We start from the raw sequence: 22,933 nt of genomic DNA, 5'->3' as shown, positions 1-22,933 counted from the left end.
GCCCACTTCGTCAGCTTGTGATCTCCTGCATTCTTCCTCACAGTTTTGGTATCAGGTGCTCAGTGGTATCAAGAGCTCTCTTGCTTCAAAGTCAGAAGGTTATGGATTCAAGCCCCACTTTAGAGACTTCAGCATATAATTCAGTGCCATAGTGAGAGAATTGGAGGTGCTGTCTTGCAGATGAGATGTTAAAACAAGGCACTCGATTTGAAAAAGAGCAGGGGAGTTCTCCTCAACCAACAATGCTAAAATAGATTATCTGATAATTTATCTCATTGATGTTTGTGCAACCTTAATGAAATAAAATTGCTGGACTATAACTTGGTGTTGTAAAATTGTTTACAATTGTCAACCTTAATGTGAGCAATTTTGGCTGCTGTGTTTCCTTACATTATAGGAGTGATCGCACTTCAAACGTACCTCATTGGCTGTGAAGCTCTTTGGGACATCTTGCGGTTGTGAAAGGTGCTAAATAAATGCAGGTTCTTTCTTTCCATCTATCATTGGCAAACTTTTATATCATTCGTGCATCCATGTCCAAGTCATTTCTTTCAATGGAAAACAAAAGAGGTCCCAAAACAGATCACCTCCCACCAATCTTAAAAGCATTAATTTGCCCCTGCTCTCTGCCTCCTTAGCTATCTCTCTACCTATGTAGCTACATTTCTTCTAGCACCAAGTTCCTTCATTATTACATCAAGTCTCTTATGTGGCACCTTCTCAAACTCTGCTAAATAGGCCAAATATACATCCACCTCATTCTCTTTATCTGTATATTATGGGAGTTCCTCAGTGACTTGCCCTTTTTAAATCTATGCTGTCTGTCCCTGTTTAGTCCATGTCTTTCTAAGAGTTCACTAATTTCATCACATATTATTGACTCTGGACATCTACTCACACTGAAGCAACTGGCTTGTAGTTTCCTGGCTTATCCCTTTCTTGAATAGGAGTATAACAATTGTCATTATTCGGTCCTTTGCATAATCCTCTTTTCCAAAGAATTTTAGAAAGATGTGGGTAGCCCACATGAATAAAGCGCGTTAAACATTTGGCAAAGTCACCTACTTTCTGTAGCTGCAATAAAGAAACATATTATTATGCCATAGTTATAAACCGTCTATGATGTTAACTCCAATTCTGGCCTCTTGCGCATCCCCGATTTTCTTCGGTCCACCATTGGCAGCCATACCTTCAGCTGCCTAGACCCTAAGCTCTGGAATTCCCTCTCTAAACATCTCTGCCTCTCTCTCCACCTTTAAGATGTTCCTTAAAACCTACCTCTTTGATCAAGCTTTTGGTCACCTGTCCTCATATCTCCTTATGTGGCTCAGTGTCAAATTTTGTTTGATAATTGCACCTTGGGATGTTTTATTCTGTAAAAGGTGCTATGTAAATGCAAGTTGTAGTTGTTAACAAATCCTGGAAGGAACATTGTTCAGTGCACCTCAACTTCGCCGGCCAGTTCAGAGATTGCACACACGGGGACTTGCGTCTTCCAAAGTCGCAGCACCATCTCACCTATGGTGACATTTACAAACTGAACATCGGGTAAACAATGGATTCTGGGGCATTGTGTTTGCTTTGAATGTTAAGTGTCACAGTTGAAATGATTTTGTGATATTTGTGAGATACTTAAGGATTGCAGAAGATTTGGGGGAAGGCTCGTGTAAATTTGAGGCAATATCACATTTAGCTTTACTTTCATTTCTCCCGGGGATAGGGCGGGGGAGTGGGACTAGTTGGATTGCTCTTGCATAGAGCTGGCATGGGCTCGATGGGCCGAATGGCCTCCTTTCCATGATTCTATGATTCCCCCATTTATTAATTACAGCTTCAGTGAACCATCACAAGACAGATACCATTTCTCAGGAGTTAAAATCCACACATAAAAATTCATTAGCATGCCTATTGTGCTTCTCAGAGTTAATGAAACTGTCTTAAATAGCAGCTGGATTGTGACTTTCCCATTACTGTACATGCTGAGTAACTGTTGTTCATTATCTTTCTATTACCAGCTCACAGTTTCTTTACTCCCGTTATGTTATCCAACCTTGTCAGTCCGAAGCCTATTTCAGATTCCTCCAACAGTCTGCATCTCCAGACACAGACCCACTGCTGCCAACCCTGATGCTTCTATAAGCTTCCAAAGTCATACCTACTTTCACAGACAAAAGATCCACAGTAGCCTTGTAGTGCACAACAAGTATGTGTATGCAGGTGCAGCCTTAAGCACCATCCCAAACATAAGCTCCTACACGTTTTGTATCTCCTTATGTGGCTCGGTGTCAAATTTTGTTTGATAATCGCTCCTGTGAAGCGCCTTGGGACGTTTTACAACGTTAAAGGCACTGTATAAATGCCTCTTGTTGTTGTTGTGGTCATATTTTTGTCAAGAAAGCAACAGTATTCGGAGAAAAGCCAACCTGTGGGTAGCATGGTGATACTTGCAGTGTTGGAGTGCGGGATTGTGCCCATTTTTCTCGAAACAATGAATTACCAACCTCGCCTATCCTGGTAGAAAAAAAAAGTACAAGCATAAAGTGAGATCTTCTGCTTCTGTGCTCCCAGTGTGGAAAGGGAGCTGTCGGGTTCACATATCGGAAAATTGTGCAACCCCAGCCTGTGATTCTCCATTGATCCACTTGAATGGATGCGTAGTCATGGGCTGGGGTGGGGCGAGGTGAGGCGAGGGATGAAAATCCCTGATATGTGCTCCCACTGGGCAAAGTTGCATGCCAGGAAGGCCAAAAAGGAGAAAATCTCTCCTATATTGCTTAATTTATGCACTTTTAAAATCGCTGAGGCTTCAGACAGTGTGCGTGAGAGTGTGAAAAATGTTCCACTATCAGTACTGCGCAGGAGAAGCAATGAAAGTTGGTATATCTTGAAACCAGGATCATCAGTTCATCAGCAATTTGAACTGGCTATCTTCTTTTGCAGCACTGAAGCGCAGCTACACCTGCAGTTTGTGTAATGTGATCCTGAATTCCATAGAACAGTACCATGCCCATCTACAAGGATCCAAACATCAGACCAAGTAAGTAATTGTCTTTTCTCTCCTCTCCTTGACTCGTGTACCTTGGAAGTGCCCTGTGTTTTCCCCTCTCCTCCGTTTCTCATTAAAAAAAAAGCACACTCGAACATAGTACAACTTAAATAATTCCAGGAACAAGGTGGGGTAAGATGCTGACTTGACACCATTTAATGGTCAGGCTCAAGTGCTAGCTCTGTTTTGACATTCCGGTTTCCTCCCTGATATGTCAAGGAGTTAGGCTACAAGTCCCATTCTGAGCGGGTCATTCCTAGATTTGCTCAAGTGTTACGTTTCTGTCTGTAATGGACTCACCACATCTCTAAATTACAATTCCCTCCACCCACATCTCCATCCCTTTGCGTGACCATGGACACTGGAGCTGATAGCAAAAAAAAAATAAGTTCTCCATGATCAGAAATATAAATGAACTATCTCCTTCAGGCCCACAAATTGGGCAATGGAAACCACGATTAAAAGTCATGTCCTTACAACATGGAGAATATATTTGAAACTCCAAAAATAGAATTTTCATCCCATTCAGTCGCTCTATCTTATATGCATAGCTTTTTAAAAGTGGTGATATTCCAGTTCTTAATTACATTGAAAAGTGAAATAGCTGCTCAGACATGGTTTGTATAGAGCCAAAATCTTTGATCAAAAATGAATGAAGTGAAGAGGCTATCTTTGAAAGGAAAGAGGTCATTTTAAAGTGTTAATTCAGTGATCAATATCTCAGAGAGGAAAGCTATGTGCAGTTGCCATGGCTCTTGGCACTAACTTCTCCAAAACATTTCCCATTGTTTGGCTGTCCTGGACCACGAAGAATTTTATCATTTGAACTCATCAAGCTGTAGCCCAGTTATTTTAGCCTGTGTGGATGCGTGGACTTTTAGATTGTATGTCAATAATGTTAGCAGGGAGGGTATTCCAGTATCTGTGAATTAACTGCTGGAAATATACAGCCATTGATTGTCAAACTTGCCGAGTAATTAAAGCAATTGTAAATTGGCATTATTGTGATGGGGCAATACATCATTATTGCACTGATGTTCAATGTAATCAAGCTGGATGAGCAATGAATTCTTCAAAGAAATTTAATTACAATTAAATTGTAACTTAATAATTACAATTATTAAATTGTGATTTAATTCCTGCATTACCAAAATGGTCTTTTAATGTAGGAATATTCTAGTGCCTCATCATCTTCTGAACAATGGAGCAGTTGTACATCTGCGTTGTAGGTAGAGCCCCATAAGCAGTGCTTATATTTGTAACACCAGTGACGGTGGGCTCAATTTTGAAATGGTGGTGGGATAGCAGTGGGGGAGGGGGGGTCAAGATGCGCTCGGCAAACCCGAATAAAAAAAAAACTCACCTTTCCCCACGCGATCGTGACTTAATTGATGCTCGTTGATCTTGGTTCTGGGTTTCGCGCCCGGAGCCAGCCTGATTAACAGGCTGGCTGCCGACAGGAGCTGCAATACTAAGGGGGGTGGGCGGGGGGGGGGGGGGAGAAAGAGAGAGAGAGACGTCATCCGGCGCTGGAACAGAGAGTGGGGGCGGGGTGCATCGAACATCGCGGGGGTGGGGGGCAAGACATCAGGGGGTGAGAGATCGGAGAAGAGACATCGGAGCAGTGGGGTGCCCAGGGTGGTTTCCATTTCCCAATTTGTGGGCCCCCTAGTTGGGGTAGTTGGGGACATAGTTGGAAAGGTAGGTTTATTTAATTTTTGGTCCCCAGGGTAGTTGAGGACATTGTTGAAAAGGTAGGTTAATTTAATTTTTGACATTCTGAAATGTAATTTAATTTAATTTATTTTCTTTATTTTTTACTGATCTGGCCCTTTGCCCAGGCGTGAATCGGAAGTCATGGGAAAGTGGCCCAGGTAAGTTTAAAATCGTTTTAACCACCTAATATGTCAGAAATAAAGTACCTCAATGAAGTACATTTGCTTCTTTAAATATCGTCCCGCCGGCTTTAATTGCCAGCGGGACTTCCGGGTTCGGGAACGCCACACGCACCCAGATGACTCTGGGTCTTGCGCGTTCCTCAGCGGGTTGGAGCCGGGAATCCTGCCCACTCCAGAAAATCCTGATTTTCGCTGCCCCCCCCACCCCCAACGCACCCGCACTTCCATTTGAAAATCGAGCCCCATGTCTTTCTAAGAGTTTGCCAGATGAAGCTGGGCATACAACGTACACGTATGTTGTGTAAATTGTCGAGAGTGCTTTGTAATATCTTGTCTATATTTTTGCTTCTGTGACTAATCTTATTTGCAAACAATTACGGACAGTAGTTTAGATGGTGAATAATTTCCACCTTTCGGTGGACAGAAGTAGCGAGTATCCTGCATAGTCTCCGGTAAGCACGAGAAGGATTAATGGTCAAACTGGAGGTATGTTCATTCAATATGATAGACAGATGCATATTTCAGTTCATAAGGAGCACGGCCGTTTTATAGAAATGAGCATTAAGCTATTTGCATGTGAAAACAGGTGTTGGCGAAAGCCTCCACTGTAACATTCCACCAACAGGAAATATTAGGTTTGTAACTTCATAAGTATATTTTCAGATAACGAAGACCAAAAGCTACTTGGTTTGAATTTAATTTCTGAGTTTGATAAATATAAGACAGCAGCGGGCCTCAAATATTATGTTCATATCTAGCTGGGCTACCTGGAATAATGTGCGGCTTATTGTTCCATATCAAAACGACTTCGGATTTTATCGAAGAACCCAAACTATTTTCATCAGTCGTACCATGGTGAGAGCTGGATGGGACAATGGGGTTTCGCACTGTTTTATTAACTCTGTGTTAAAATGCTGGGGTTCAAAGTGAAACGAGGTTGGCAATTGGCAGTCCCCAGTGGAAACGAGGGCACAGAATAAAACTGCTCAAGTTCAACACTCGTCGGCACAAAATTGGTAATTCACTCAAGGATGGCTGGTGTGGGAAATGGAAAAGGTCTCCGTGTTGAGGTTGCCTTTTTTGAAGTTGAGGTGGAGGCAGCGACATCATGTGAAATTTGTGAGAATTAGATTTCTTTGCACGCAGTATGCAATTAGTCAGATTAAAGTGCACCTCAGATAGATAGAGATGAACATGCTAATTATTCTCATTGCTCTATGTATCACAGTGCGTTTGCTGAAATGCAGCCAAATTTTTTTTTAAAAAATGCATCTAAATCATGACTCCTCATTTTGTGCTTTGGAGAAACGCTGGCCTTGCCCTCAGCACTGTTCTGCTTGACTCCTTTCTAAAACAGCTGTCTCAATACATTTTTACTGCAAACATGCCAGTTTTCTTCCTCACTACTACAACTTGGATGATGTCTATGTAAAAAGGTTTTGCACTGAATGAATGTTCCCTTCAAGATAAACCTTAGCACCACATGAACCAAGAATGCAGTCCAGAATAAAAGCAAAAACATTTGCACCAGATCTGTCAGCATCTGAAAGACAGGTTAATATTTCAGAGGGATATCCTTCACCAGGGTCTCCATCTGAAATATGAATCAATATTTTCTTTTTCAGGTGCTGATGGATGTGCTATATATTTCTAGGATTTTCTGTTCTCATTTCAGATTTGGAGTTTTTCTTTTTGTTATATAATGGCCCAGAATTTGCTGGGAAAATAAAGGTGAGTTCACAGCACTCGTTGTTATTAGTGCATTAAAAAAACCAGCAATTTGTGGCGAGGGAGAGATACTCCATGAGTTGCGAATCGCCGCTAGTTGCTGGACGATTTAAGCTGCTCCGCGTTAGCCTCGTGAAAACGGGGTCTCGCCATCAACCTTCCCGTGAGTTTCAAGAAATTGCTGCATTTGCGCCATAAGTACGAATTAAACTCGCCGCAGAAAGTTAGGGCTGGTATTTAATGACGTTAGGGACCCTTTTAATGACAAGATTTATGTTCCTGTAGTGGCACTCAACCTCGGAGGCACAGAAGGGGAATAATTGAAACTGAGGCGTTTCATTCCTACAGGTAGTAAATTATTCCTACAGGCTTTTAAAAAAAAACGTTCTTACTTTTTCTTTCTGTCTCTTTCTTCACTCTCACTTAATCCAATCTTCCTTTCCCTCTATTTCTCTTTCTGCATTTAATTGGGCTCTAATTCACCCTATTTCCTTCCATGTCATTCTTCTGTTTCTTTTTCTATCCTTAAATTTCATTAGTTAAGGGCCAAGTGCTGGAAAGTGGGATTAGGCTGGCTAGCTCTTTCTCGGCCAGCACGGACACGATGGGCCGAATGGCTTCCTTCTGTGCCGTAACTTTCCATGATTCTATGATGAGACTGTTGGTCTCGTCGTTCACCAAGGTCCCAGATGCCCGGGAGCAAGTTGCACTTCCAGCAATTTGCAGCACAAAAAATTTTCAAGCTGAAGTAGGAGGGAAAATAATCCAATTCATGGGACATGCTGCAATGCTGCAAGATGCCTCACTCCAGCAAAATCTGGGCCATAGATAGAAAAAGTTTTTCATTTTTCACTTTTGCAATTTTTTTATACCCATATTTTCAGTTTCACAAAATCTTGAGATTTGTTGTTTCATTTTATTCTGTTAAAATCAGAATAAAATTGGGTGAAAATATTATGGATCATTGATATTTACCCTGTCAGGGCAGTTTCAGTGTTATTTGGCAGATAGAATGAATGCTTATTCTATATCACCGTTGCGGTAAGTAAAACATCAATTTGAAGAAAACATTATCAAAAGTTATAATGGTAAAATGTTGGTATACTGGGCAAATATGCAGCTGAGTTGTTAACCGATCCTCCTTGCTTTCTGAGGCCATCGAAATAAACCAATCTCAAATATGTAAACTCAGAGGAAACCTTCAAGTGTAAATGAATATATCAATAATGACTGGGTATACAATTTTTTGTCTCAAGATGGCAGTAGTTTTTGCATTACAAGAGGGTAAAGCACCAATTTTGATGAAAGACCAAAGGGATCTATTGTCGCGAGAAGCGGGAACAGAGATACGTCGGAACATGAGTAAGTCATTAAGCCTCTCGTGCCTGTTCCACCATTCAATTAGATCATGGCTGATCTGTATCTTAACATAAGAACATGAGAAATAGAAGCAGGAGAAGGCCATACAGCCCCTCGAGCCTGCTTCGCCATTCAATAGGATCATGACTGATCTTCGCTATCAACTCCACTTTCCCGCCTGATCCCAAAGAAATTAACGATATAAAGGACTGAGCCCGACACTGAGCAGATCTGCTGCGAGCAGGGTTCAAACCCTGTATGGGGAATCCCCGTTGGATTTCGAGTCCAACAACTTAACCTCTCGGCCTTCGCAGCTGCACTAACTCCATCTACCCGCCTCGGTTCCGTAACCCTTAATACTCTTGCCGAACAAAAATCTATCAATCTCAGTTTTGAAATTTTCAATTGACCCCCTGCCTCAAGAACTTTTTGGGAGATACCAAAATATTGTTATAATTGTTGGAAAAATAAACTGAGAGAATGCGTGTTACCACTGACTTTATTCAGCAGTATTTGTTACATTGCTCGCGGGCAGCAGTTTATTTATTTATAACTTCAGAAATTTAGCTGTTCAGTTTCCATTATTTTATGATCAAGAAAACAATTATTCTCCAGTTTAAAAAGAACATCTCAGAGATAACCTTTAGCAATAGAGGCCCAAATAGTCCCTATTTGTTAGACCACACAAACTGGAACTTTGTTTGATCAAAAACGCATGTCATGATATAAAATGTGTGTCATGACTGAGATTGACTTTTCAGAGTGGGACTTGGGGTGCACTTACACTACAATTGTAAGCACTTTCACTCTGCGTCAATGCTGAATATTTTACAGAATAAATCTGAAGTCAGGGGCCGTCCTGACTTCAGAACAAAGCAAAGTATGACCTTTGAGGTGATAAAAGTGTAGATTATGGTTTCAGTGGAGTGGGGGTAGGGGAGAGGAAGAGCTATGTGCACTTGGCAACAGTTCAGAAATGAAAGTAAGTGGTGATATGGACCAGATGAGGAGAGAGAGCTGAACGCAGGGGAAATGTGAACCAAGGTTCCACATTTCTGGGCTTAGCCTGGGGTGGCAGCTGGGAAGGTTGATGATGTTGAGGCCAAAAACACCAAGTGGCTCCTAACAACTGGCCTGAACTCACCTACCTGGGGCCACGTCCCAATTTAATTCCGTCCACTGCCCCCCATTAGATGTAACTTTTAATATGATGACACAGAATAATGATAGAGTTTGATAGTCTTCCCAATACATGACACTTACCTACTTAAAACAGCCAATTTCTTGCATAACAGGAGTGAATTGTTTTTCACTGCACACTGTATAAAACATCTGCCCTGTTCTACAGTGTACACTGCACAGTAGCTGATCACAGAAGAGCATCAAGTTCCCTTTTCGTGAAACTAATTATCCTAATTTTTATTTAAAGATGCAACTAGGACCCTAAAATCATCAATCTTGCCTTATTCACTATACATTCAATTTTTATTCAGCAGTACACTGAATGCGAAAAACAAAGTGACCCCATAGACATCTCCGACAAATAAGCAAAGCAATGTGGACTGGTTTTGTCATCGCAGGAACACTGTCTGCACTGATGGAGCCCCACGTACTTCAGGCATTTTATTAAAAATTTAAAAAGCAATTACAAAGGGCATAATTGGTAACACACAGCCACCCAGAGAGAACTGTCCCCAGCACCCCAGGGAGCGTGCGTTCTGTGCTTTCAACTGCTTGCTTCCAAATGAAACTTGACAGAGCATTGCTCACCTTCACTGTAACCTTTTCACAAAGGGGCTTCTTATCCAATTTACATCTTCATGTAGCAGATGAAGGGTTTTTTGTCGAAGATCGTTGCTCTTGATGGATTGCAGCAGCAGTACACATTTCAGTGAAGTTACAATACAACTTACATCAATGATATTAATTTATCCTGTCCACATAGCCAGGTATTCAAGTTCTGTTTCATTTAGCTGAACATAGCAAAAAAAGTCACGCCTTTTGATAATGTAGTTTGCAATACAGTTTTTTTTTAAATGTAAAAATGACTTTATTTTACACCATATTTTTTCACTACCTGTAAACAATTGAGAAACACAGCAACATTGGCCCAGAATTTGCTGCCAAAATAACGTCGAATGTAATGGCACTTGCCATTATTAATGTGTAAATTGTCCAGCAGCTTGTGGCGAGGAAGAGATATCCCGTGAATTGTGAATCACCACAAATTGCTGGACAATTTACGCCGCTCCGCCAATAGCCCCGCGAAAACGGCATCTCACCCTCAACCTCCCCGTGAAATTCAAGAAATTGCTGCATTTGCACATTAATTGGCCGTTAAACTTGCTGCAGAACGTTAGAGCTGGCACTTAACAGTGCAAATACCCTTTTAATGACGTGATAGTTGTTAATGCAATGCCAAGCAACCTCTCTAGCCCAGAAATGGAACAATTCAAATTGATGAGTCTCATTCCTGCATGTAGTAAATTCTTGGAGATTTAAAAAAAAATGTAATTTGAAATTTTTTTCTTACTTTTCCTTTGTCTCTTTTTTCTCTCTCTTGATCCAGTCTTTCTTTCCCTCTCTATTTCTCTTTCTGTACCTGATTTGACTCCATTTCACCCTATTTCCTTCTCCATTGTTCTTCTGTTTCTTTCTCAATCCTTAAATCTCATCGGTTAAGAAGATAGATTGTTGGTCCCATTGTTCACTGAGATCCCAGATTCCCCGTTGCCCTCACCGTTGTCAGCTCGCGCTTCCAACAACTTGGAGGGCAAAAGATTTGAGCTGAAGGGTGCAGGAAAAAGTCAAACGAACGGGATGTGCCGCGAGATGCCCTGCTCCAGCAAAAATCTGTAAGGGTGGTGGTGTGTGTCAGCTTCACCTCTGACTTCTGAGCGGTCCGAATCGCTCCCACTCCCTGGGTTCCAGACCTTGGACTTATTTGGGGGTTGTGACAAAGTGCAGCAGACAACTGGTTTTGGTGCAAGAAATTTTGACCTTTATTCAAGGGAGGAAATATAACACAACAATCTTAACACTCTAATAAAATGGGGAACACTTCAGTACACACGAGGGAAATTACAGTAGAAAGATACCTCACCCCTCCCAATCCCACTGTACTAGCTAAGTTGGACTCTAAAAGGCCAGAGGTAATGCTCACCAAACGAAACCTTGCCAGTAATTCACCCAGAGGTAAGTCAGAAATAGATTGTAGAGTGGAAACTTAGCGGATCTTCGGTTTTCTCCCGAGTTGGTTTTCTTTGGTCGCAGTGGCTCAATATTACCCGGTTGGTTGGTGGCAATATTCGGTTGGTTGTTTCGTAAGGCCCTTGTTGCCGCGAGGTGTCTGATGGTCACTGGGACTGTTGCTCTGGTTTCTTCTTGTGTGTCGGCCTGCTTCTAGAGCTGCTGACCTCCCCTGTCGAACTGTTTTCCTTGTTGTTCGCTGGAAGCTGCTTTCCTTCCAGACACAGGCAGAACCAACACAAGCAGCCCACCAGAGCCAGCAGGCCAGAGAGAGAGAGAGAGCGAGCTCGAGTTTCCACTTGTGTATCCCTCTCTTACAAATGGTCTCCGTCACTTTAAAAAAAGAATTTAAAATAAAATTGCTGGACTATAACTTGGTGTTGTAAAATTGTTTACAATTAAAAAAAGAACACTACATGTCTGTTTAAACAGTTCTTACAAAGTTCTTAAGAATCTTTGATGGCTTTTTGATGGTTCCTCAACATGTTGCAATTGCTTCTCCCGATGGGTCATTGTTTTAATTCCGATCTAGAGCTTGTCACACAAGGCTTCCTTTTGTATCCAACATCCTCGGTGTTGATCAGTTTTGCTTTGAAACAAAAACATGGCCCCACCATGTCTGCAGCAGTTGCCTCTTTCGATGGCCGACTGCCTTTCGAATTCGTGCTGAGTGTCGCCCACCTGCTGTCGGTTTTGCATTAAAACAGAGACATGTCTGAAGCAGTAATTCTCCCAACTTCCACTGTGCATGGGTTGTGGATTCGTCTGGTGACCTCTCACCTATCCTTCCATCTTAGGATTATTGTCAATGGCCAAAGTTTTCCATGCTCAGGGAAAAGGTGAATTTCCTTAGGGTTTTTCTCCGAGTTTTGGAGGATCTGTGAATTTTGAGAATCTTACAAATCCGGGCCAATTTCTTCAGCCAGTGTTACTGCCAATTTACAGACCCTGCGAAATATTTACAATGGATCTTCCTCGACACCTCGCTAACGTTTAGGCTGAAGTTATACTGCCAGTCTTAGGCCAGTATCGGGAATACAGTGCACAATGGGAAAACAGGAGGTTTGCTGCCGACTTTGCATCATGCAGATCAGTGACAAAGGAACTCTGCACACACGCTTGAACTCAAGTGGAGAGTGCTCTGCCTCCCCAAGCGACTAATTTTTCATGTTTGGAGACAGCAGGCAGGAGCAACCAATTTCTACGCATATTTTTGAAAGTTGAAAAGTTTATAATGTGCATAGGAGAGCGAACCCGTGTCAAGGGGTCTCACACCACTTGGCTATTGCACACTCAGGAGCTAAATTGGAGCCTGACTCCCAAGTTATATTGTCATCTTTGAGTCGAGGCCAAAACCTGTTTGCATCGAGGCAAACGTTGCGGTACAACTGCATCATTAGTAAGTTCAATAATGTTAACAAGTATATTGCCACATCAAAATAGCCGTTATCTTGTGTATGTCTTCTTACGCAATTTTTTAATGGATGTCTTTGCAAGCCACTGACACTTTGGGTATTTCTTAATGGTAACGAAATGTGTTGCCATGGCAAAGTGTTTCCTTTGATATAAAAACATGAATGTGATATATTTGATTTGCTTTTAATATGTAAACTGTACTCTCGCTCTATAATTACCCAACATCAACCTCAAGGTAGTAAAGGAGACAAACTGGAAAGAGGTGTATTGCATGTAATTAGTTCCCTGTGAAATGAGATTCTGATTCTGGAACAAAAGCTATTGCATATAGTTTAGAGAGTGAGTTACAGCCTGGAATCTAGTCAAGGGGTTCAAATTGTTTACCTATCCACAGTGGAGTCGTGTTACTCCAATGCTCTCATCAGGTTCCAAACTCCAACTCATTCAATACTTAGCTGTCAGTATTCTGTCCCATAGTAGGTGCTGCTCACCGGTCATCCACGTCGTAGCTGAACTCGACGGGTTACAGAGCTAATGCACTGAAGCCAAGATCCTTGTTCTGGTTTACAAACCCCTCCATGGCCTTGCCCAACCTTATCCCTACCTCATCAACCTCCTCCAGCCTATGCCTTTCAGACCTCCATCTTAGCTTCCTGTGCACCGAGCCCCTTCCCTATTATGCTTTCAACCATTGGGTCCTATCGCTTGCTAAACCTCTTTGCCTTGTGACTTCTCTCCCCAGCTTTAAAACCCTGCTCAAAAGCTATTTTCTGAACTGCACATGTCTCTTCTCATTTCCTCTCCTCATTTTTCTGTTACTGCTTGGTCCACTCTTCTTTGTGAAAAGTTTTGGGGCATTTGATTGTGCTAAAGATGTGATACAAATGTAAGTAAAAGGATCATTATAGCAGCCAAGAATGCCCCCCGCTTAGTTCACCCTGCACCCTGTGGGAGAATAGCTGACATCTACTGAGCACTGACACACAGTAAAACAAATAGGCTGTTGTTTGTTTCAAATAAAGGCACCTTCACTGGCAGTGTAAATCATTTGGAAATTCAGTGCACATAAGCAAAATCAAATCAAATCATTAGGTCTAGTGGCTCTAATTCACTGTACAGACAACCGGCACTATAATTCCACAGCTCAATGCTCAATGGCTCAGCACTTTGGAACTTCTAACATATTTCTTTTAAAATTCAGAAACCATGAGCTAAGACCCATAGTGCGTAGCACATCCAAGCATGAAAATAGTAAAAAAAAATTAGATAAATCACAAAGCAGTGATCAGGTGGTGCCAGCTTGGGTTTTATAAGCTTGAAGGCTGCAAGAGGAAGGAAACACTGAAAGGGGTAAAGAGCGCTATAGTTCTGAGTTCCTGGCAAAGACTGCACCACGCCCTACTTTGAAATTCAATCTTCAATGGTGAAAAAGTCTATGTAAACATTTATTTTCATTTCATGAAGACCATACGTTCCAAGTTTTTTTTAAAAAAAAGATGACGGTGCATCGCAGCCACTTACAACCGCAAATATCTCAAAGAAAACTAGCCGAAAGCACTCCATGCCATAACAGCTGATCAAGTGTCTGAGCTTCTTGCATCCACCCTTGAGAGCTGAATGTCTTCTTGAGTGGGGTGGGGGGAGTGGGGGGGGGGCGTCAAATCATACAAGTTTCTCAGAAGAAGGCCATTTGGCCCATCCGGGTAGATCTTCCACTTTCAGCAATGGCAGAAAACAGGCGGTAGCAGATCGGACACCCGTTATGCATCCCACCCGATTCTCCTTTCCATTTTGATGGCTCCATATGGGAGGTATCTACTCATCCCATTTCCTGGCTCTCTCCCCATACCTTTAAATTTAAAAAAAAATTATGTGATTCTCTCAAACTTGTGATTGACTCAGCTTCAGTAGCCACTCTCGGTAATATCGTCCATATTCCAATAACCCACTGCGTGACAATTTTTCTTCTAACTTCAGCCTTTGTGCTTCTAGTACTAATCTTATATTCATGCCCATTTGTTACAGATTTATCGACCGATGGAAGTAATGTTTCACTATTTATCCTCTCAACCCTTTTCACAATTTTGAATACTTCTATTAGATCCAGCCTTAACCTTCTCCGCTCCAGTGAATACAGGTCAAGTTTTTTTGCAAGTCTCTCATCGTAACTTTACCCCAACCTTCTGCAATGTGGGTTTTGGAACCCACAGGATTGCAAGATTTTACAAGGTAACGATCAAGGTAATGAAAGAGGTTACTAATCAGGAATTATCCATGGCAAAGTTCTATAAGCAAGTAACCCTATTGGAAACAACCATTCATATAAAAGGCAGGGGATGGTTCCAGGCATTGGATTGTTTTTAGTGCGTTTTCCCAGACAGTGGTCTCAGCAAATCCCAGCAGTCTTACATCTGTCTGCCCAAACCCGTGCTTGGTGGAACTGATGCTTTTACATTGTGCATGTCTCGTGCAATGTAAAAGCAGCTTTAATCATGATGAAAACTGTGTGGAGGTGCAGACGTACTTTGTGAGAAAGAAAACGTTCAACAAAATGTCGGGAGCAACTGGACATCAAATTTACAGAATAAACTGCCAAGTGGTGCAGTGAAAGTGAACACGGTTGGAGGGAAATTTGGTGCAAAGATGAGGGGAATATCAGAATGTAGAGCAACCAAAACTGAATGGAACTGAATGGCCTTTTCTACTTCTCTTGATCTTGCAAGGTCATCATTTCTGCAGGAGACAGAGTGCTCACTCACCACAAGAAGAGCGGAAAAGAAAGAAAAGTCAATTGGAACAAATTCCAATGTGTAAAGCTTCAAAGTTGCAAAGCTTTGAGCCAATTTTCTGTGCTGTGCAGTGAGAACCAGCCAAGTTAGTTTTCAATATGTTTTGCTGGACTATACAAGGATACCCTTCATAGAATCTTACAGCACAGAAGGAGGCCACTCGGCCCATCGTGCCTGTGCCGGCTATGGTCGTACTCGTCTGACATGATTGTAGTTATTTTTATGACTTATTTCCACAGGTGTTTTGAAAAATCAAATGAATGATTGATAATATAATTCATTGTCACTTCCACTGTGATTGTAACATTATGTAAGCCAATTATACTGTCAATCAAGCCACCAGCCTGTGTTATACTTCAGCTCATTACCTGTGTGTTTTGCGCTTCTTCCCTCTCCAATATTAATGTAAGCCTAATATAATTGCATTCACCTTCCCCAAAGAATTCATTAATCATGCTTTTTTAATTGCTCTCACTGATAACAAAAAGGCTCCTCCCTCTTGGCCCTTTTGCAGGGCATGTATTACAGAATCGCTGGATTTCAGCTGTGCGAGAGGTTCTGAATCCCTCATCTGCAGAACTATTAATAGGTGATATCACAACATGTAATATTCAGGCCACAGCATGCCAGGGCAAAACTGTTCTGCCAAATTTGATCTTATGTTTCAAAAATGATTGTTGCATACTGTCCTTCTCATTAAGACAAAGAATTTATCTGACCAGAGCAGGGAAAAAAAGGATATAACTTGACCTTCAGAAAGACAAATTGCCCTTTTTTGTGGTGCTGTTTTCCATCACAGAATTTATTTTAGAGCCATGGCTATCACTGCATCTGACAGGATAAATTATTGCAATGAAAATATATATTTTTAAACTTACTTAGTTTATTGCCCAGTGCTTCAGCCTATATTTCCGAGATGTTTTAAAAAGCCAACACAAAAGTTATGACATTTTAAATGACGATGGTTTTGGTGAATTGCAGATCTGAATGTGGTACAGAAATAGTTTGGAGCGAGTAAATGCCAAAAACTTAAAAAACAGCCATAAAAAAACACTGTTAGGGAGGCAAATATCAGGGGTACTGACAGCTCCAAAACTTCCATTGTTGTGCCACCATGTTTGTTGCGAAGGAAAATATTCTCCTTCAAAGACGTTGTAGCCTTGAAATTAAGTTGTGAAGTATTACCTGCTATTTTAATGTTGGTGCTAACCTTTTAAAAAATAATCAGGGTAATGCCCCTGTTAAAATAATGGAGTTATTACATGACAACAGTGACTACACTTCAAAAGTACTTCATTGGCTGTAAAGCGCTTTGGGGCGTCTGAGATCGTAAAAGACGCTATATAAATGGAAGTCTTTCTTTCTTCTTTATTTGGTAAGAACATATTAAGCATTTGTATGATAATATTGCACAGCGTAACTTCCAGGCTCATATTTGCTGCAGTTTCCATCTATACCCACAGTGTCACTATCACTTGTTGCCTTCCCATTCTCAATCACTGAAAAAACTATATCTGAATGAATCTTCACCTCCCTTAAGAACCATATCTCCCCACCTCCCTAGCCCACGATCCTTATCATCTACCACTGGAATTAATTCTCCCCAGCAATCTCACTAATTCACTTTCCAACTGCATGTTGATGCCAAGCTGGACTGATGCTGTGGGCAAGAGGTGCCATTTAGTGAGTTGGTGGAAATTGTCAGCAAAGCTTGTCAGTTGATTATCTTGCAGTCGTACAGTGTTCTGCTGCTGCTGGGAGCCTGTTGAGTGCTTTTATCTAGTTATGCAGTTCTTGCATGGACATTTTCTGGGGGGTCAGCAACTTGCACAGTTTCTATACTCAAGTCACAACAGGAAACTTGCCTGTAACCCTGCCACCGCTGGTGAATAGCATAACGTCCCAGCTCAACTATGGTGCAACAATGGCATAACCAACAGTGAGGAAATTCAGGGCCAATATTTGTAGCAAATAAAACATCCCTGAAAATAAGCTGCAGGCAGTGATCCAGCTAGAGCTCAGGTGACATAATAAACTCTGAGAATGGGTTTTCAGGTTTTATTATTTTTTAATCTCCCTCTGGGGCACCGGTCACTAACAGTGCCAAATAACAGTGCACTCGATTCACATCATTAATGTAGGACACCATTAACTCTCACAGATAACTGATTGTGATGTAACTACCACAAGTTTCTCAGGAATTCATTTGAAATTGATTCAGAGGAAATTCCATAACCGTTAAATAATACATACAGTTCACCTTATGTTGTGATTGCCTAAGCAGTGGGTGCGTTTGGAAGACCTGTCAGACATGACTTATATCCCCAAAATCACTGACCTGATAATGCACAAACAGTGAAGCTGTGATAGAGTACTGGCCAGCTCCACAAGTACAAATTATACCCCTCAGGTCTTTGTAATATGTCCTGTTTAGATCATATGCTAAACATTAATCTGTTAAAGAACTAGGCAACCTTAATGAGCTAAAGCTGTAAAAGAAATGGATTTAATAGCCCACTATATTTCTTCATGGTTTGGTGCCAGTATAACTGGAGGCAATGTGAGCTCTAATCCATCTACAGGTACCGCATTTGGATTCAGAACATTCAAGTTCTGAAGATTCTCTTCAAATAAATTTTCAAAGCAAAAATAGTTCCAACAGTTGCGTCTCTATGAAATATGAAAAATATTTTAAATTACATTAAGTATGATATGAACCTTTAATTGGGCCTGTTATTGCAGAAGGCTTACACTTTCAAAGATAAATATAGTCTGCTCCCCCTTAATTCAAATTATCTCACAGTTCAAATTTTTTAGCACTAAATTCCCACTTTACTGTGTTGCTCGCATTGCTCAATTCAAATTATTGTAGAATTCTTTTTTGAGCGCAATGAACAACTCTGATTAATTGACTATAGTTGCATCTCACTTAATAAGAAATACTTTAAGTACCTTTAAAAGGTTCAGAGGTTATTGACAATCAGAGTTTTCCGACACATGTGGGGTTTAGTACAATGCTTTACATGTACTAAGTAGCGTGACTATATTGCAATGCCATTGCATATGTTCCACTAGCCTAGCAATGGGCACTTTCTTGCTTTCTGGGCACCGTTTTTTACCAACTTGTTGTGTATCTGCACATATCTTGACCTCAGATCTGTTTCTCGGATCTTTGTCCCTTTTCTTAATTTTGCCTGGATCTCCTTCTTATCCCCTCCCCCAAATGCCCTCTATTCCATCTGGGATTCAGGAATCGGTCACATCAAATGGAGAAGAGGCTCAAGATTGTCAGTGATCCTTGACCCTTAAGCACTTGATGGAAACATGCCATACTTCCAAGCACTAAATCCAGGGGCAGATTAATGGAAAGTCCTACAGGACCCCTACCCCAGGGGCCCAGCTAAACATGGGGCCCTCAGTAAAAACACACTGTATCACAGAAAAATTGCATACAACCGCTGGAACAGTTTCATTTAAGCATCGTATATGGTGATATGATTTGCTTCGTTATTAATGACGTGTGAGTTTGTGTGAATGTTTGTGTAGAGGTTGTGCTGCAGTGCAGAGGGGTCCCAAATGTTCATGGAGCCAGCTCGAAGAATTTTTAATCTGGCTCTGACTAACTCTGGTGATCACAAATTAACCTGAAAAACTAGTATTAGAAAGCTGCAAGAAATCTCTGTGAATTAAACTCTTGAAAACTCACTTTTTTATTTTATGTTGTTCATTTAGAATCAGAGAATGGTTACATCACAGAAGGAGGCCAGTCGACCCATCGAGCCCGTGCCGGCTCTCTGCAAGAGCAATCCAGCTGGTCCCACTCCCCCTTCCTTTCCCCATAGCTCTGCAAATTTTTTCCCTTCAATTACTTATCCAATTCCCTTTTGAAAGACACAATTAAATCTGCCTCCGCCACCCCCGTAGGCAGTGCATTCTAGACCATAACCACTCGCTGTGTAAAAAAAGTTTTTCCTCATATCGCCTTTGGTTCTTTTGCCAATCACCTTAAATCTGTGTCCTCTGGTTCTTGACCCTTCCACCAATGGGAAAAGTTTCTCTCTATCTATTCTGTCCAGACCCTTCTTATCCTTTACATGACTTACTTTAAAATAAAGATTGGGTGAAATGTTGTGCTCAATCAACGTTGGTGTCGGGGAGCAGAACGCTATTTCAATCCAGCAACTAATCTCAGATCAGGTCCAGCAAAGATTAGGCATAGGCCAGATCTCCATTTACCTACTATTGTCCTATTAACGTTGTTCAAAGTTAACCACTGAATAACACCTCCTACTGCAGGAGTGTCCAAGATTTTGTCTTTGTGGGTTGCCTAGGTGTGTATTGTGGAGCCACATTGAAAGTTGAAATCCACTGTCACTGGTACCAACAGATCTTGGTGTTTTGAATTCCTATTTATTGACCAATGAGGCAATAGTGCTAAATACAATCTTTTCCAAACCTCAAGGCCCATGAAATTCAAACAGGACCAACTAGCAAATATTCAAACGGGACAAACGAAGCATATCAGAAATATAAAACACAAATAGGACTTACTTCTCTGGACCTTGAGTGTCTTATTACCAAGGCTCAGGAGCCAAGGGTGGCCCTTGCACCTCAGATTGGGAATCCAACCCCTATTGCATTACCAGGACATTTCCAACTGCTATATGGCTATCTTTCTGAATGGGACTGCCAATTGTTAGCAGTTATGTGCTGTTGATTTATGACCACGAGGAGCTGGGTAGAGTGAGTGTTTTAACTCATCTTACTTGGAACCCGGTCAGCTATCAGAGAGAGGTGACTTCCATTCCATCAGTCTGGGCTGGATTCAAGCCTACAGCGCAGGCATAAATGGCAATGTTGTAATCAACTATGCCACTCAGTCTCTCCAATTTCATTACCTTTAATAGAAAACAGCAGTTGAGGGAATCATTACATCAGGGAGTCGTTAACTGTTGATCTGCACTGTATTTATGCTAAAGAAGTTTTTATTACACATCTTGAAGAATACTGTGGTAGATCCCAGACATTGCAAACATTCTGCACATGGACACTAAGCAACAATAAAACATAAATCATCAAATTCATTCTAGTCATGCTTTTTAATTGAGGTCCAGTGTGATAATTTGCTCTCCTGCATTGCAAATAGCACAAGGCGAAGAAGCCTGAAGACTTAATGAGGATCTTTTTCGATACCTCATTAAAATGGATAAAGTATGCTCTCTGCATTCAAACATCCCTAACCCCATTCAACTTTGCAAAATGAAAACATGATAAATTACCATTACAAAAATTACTGCTGTGCAGTTCTGTTTGAAAATACTTCGCTGACCAATATTTTCACATTAACTAATAAGATTACCTGGTGGACACCACTCGTCAAGTTGCATCTTCACAGGCACATATCTTTGAATTGCAGCACACTGCACCCTACCTGTAGCACAGTTGTTAAGAAATAAAGTAGTTTGCCGATTATACAACATTATATTTGGTGGAAAAATAAAAACCCAAAAGCCAAGGCCCTACTGATACTAAGGCCAATCTTCCTGGCTCTTGCATCTGAAAACTGAGTCTTCTGCAGGCACAAGGATCAGGAAAAGGGGACAACGACCTGCATCACTGGTCTACCCCCCGCCCCCAACCCTTTAAGACTGCCTGGCATTCCTGGGCCTTTTCTGTGGGTGCAGAGCCTGGTCTGGACCTGCAGAAGGTAGAGGCCAGATGGAACAATGAGAGACATTAACTCCATAGGTAAGGATGTCTATGATATTCTGAAGAAGACTACAACCAGTCAGGTTGAAGGTACTACAAGGCTCCCAAGAGTATACGACCTATTATTTGAACAGCCTGTAAAGAAAGACAAAAGGAACTCGACCGGCTGGTTTTGACGACAACTCTTTCATGATTTGTTTCAAAATTTTTGTCTGATTCGAGCCGACTTCACAAATTGCCTGCATTTTCCTGCCACTGCAAAGCACTCTGCCCATGTTTACTAATTCAGTCTGATATGAAGATGTCTGGCATGTGATGTGAATGATATGAATCGTCCTGAGAAGTGATTTGGGTGCTCAATTGAAAACCTACGTATACATTCAAAAGACAATAAATGGGTTTGCTGTTCTCCCAGGAATGCTATTTCCAGATTACTTTGCACACTACGGTAGCATAGTGGTTATGTTACTGGGCTAGTAATCCAGAGGCCTGGACTAAAATCCAGAGTCATGAGTTCAAATCCTGCCACGGCAGCTGGCGAATTTAAATTCAATTAATTAAATTCAATTAATTAAATAAAAAATCTGGAATTAAAATACTAGTATCAGTAATGATGGCCATGAAACTACCGGATTGTCGTTAAAAACCCATCTGGTTCACTAATGTCCTTCAGGGAAGGAAGCCTGCCGCCCTTACCCGGTCTGGCCGAAATGTGACTCCAGACCCACAGCAATGTGGTTGATTCTTAATTGCCCTCTGAAATGGCCTAGCAAGCCACTCAGTTGTAAAATCTCGCTACGAAAAGTCATAATAAGAATAAAACCGGACGGACCACCCGGCATCGGACCACTGGGCACCGGACACGACAACGGCAAAACACTAAGCCCAGTCGACCCTGCAAGGTCCTCCTTACTAACATCTGGGGACTTGTGCCAAAATTGGGAGAGCTGTCCCACAGACTAGTCAAGCAACAGCCTGACATAGCCATACTCACAGAATCATATCTTTCAGCCAACGTCCCAGACTCTTCCATCACCATCCCTGGGTATGTCCTGTCCCACCGGCAGGACAGACCCACCAGAGGTGGCGGTACAGTGATATACAGTCAGGAGGGAGTGGCCCTGGGAGTCCTCAACATTGACTCTGGACCCCATGAAATCTCATGGCATCAGGTCAAACATGGGCAAGGAAACCTCCTGCTGATTACCACCTACCGTCCTCCCTCAGCTGATGAATCAGTCCTCCTCCATGTTGAACACCACTTGGAGGAAGCACTGAGGGTAGCAAGGGCACAAAATGTACTCTGGGTGGGGGACTTCAATGTCCATCACCAAGAGTGGCTCGGTAGCACCACTGCTGGCCGAGTCCTGAAGGACATAGCTGCGAGACTGGGCCTGCGGCAGGTGGTGAGCGAACCAACACGAGGGAAAAACTTACTTGACCTCGTCCTCATCAATCTACCTGTCGCAGATGCATCTGTCCATGACAGTATTGGTAGGAGTGACCACCGCACAGTCCTCGTGGAGATGAAATCCCGTCTTCGCACTGAGGACACCATCCAACGTGTTGTGTGGCACTACCACCGTGCTAAATGGGATAGATTCAGAACAGATCTAGCAGCTCAAAACTGGGCATCCATGAGGCGCTGTGGGCCATCAGCAGCAGCAGAATTGTATTCCAGCACAATCTGTAACCTCATGGCCCGGCATATTCCTCACTCTACCATTACCAACAAGCCA

General features: G+C 41.9%; 1 protein-coding gene across 1 annotated transcript in view; it reads left to right on the top strand.

The window, feature by feature from the left end:
* Nucleotides 1–22,933, top strand: part of LOC137336039 (zinc finger matrin-type protein 4-like) — a 118,098-nt gene that overhangs the window by 81,015 nt on the left and 14,150 nt on the right. Inside the window, exons 5-6 of the mRNA XM_068001541.1 lie at nt 2,941–3,037; nt 19,218–19,345. Of these exons, the coding sequence (XP_067857642.1) occupies nt 2,941–3,037; nt 19,218–19,345 (225 nt within the window). The remainder of the gene's footprint in view (nt 1–2,940; nt 3,038–19,217; nt 19,346–22,933) is intronic.

This window comes from Heptranchias perlo, chromosome 20 (assembly GCF_035084215.1).
Source record: "Heptranchias perlo isolate sHepPer1 chromosome 20, sHepPer1.hap1, whole genome shotgun sequence".
NCBI lineage: Eukaryota > Metazoa > Chordata > Chondrichthyes > Hexanchiformes > Hexanchidae > Heptranchias > Heptranchias perlo.
This window is presented reverse-complemented; position numbering and strand designations above follow the sequence as displayed.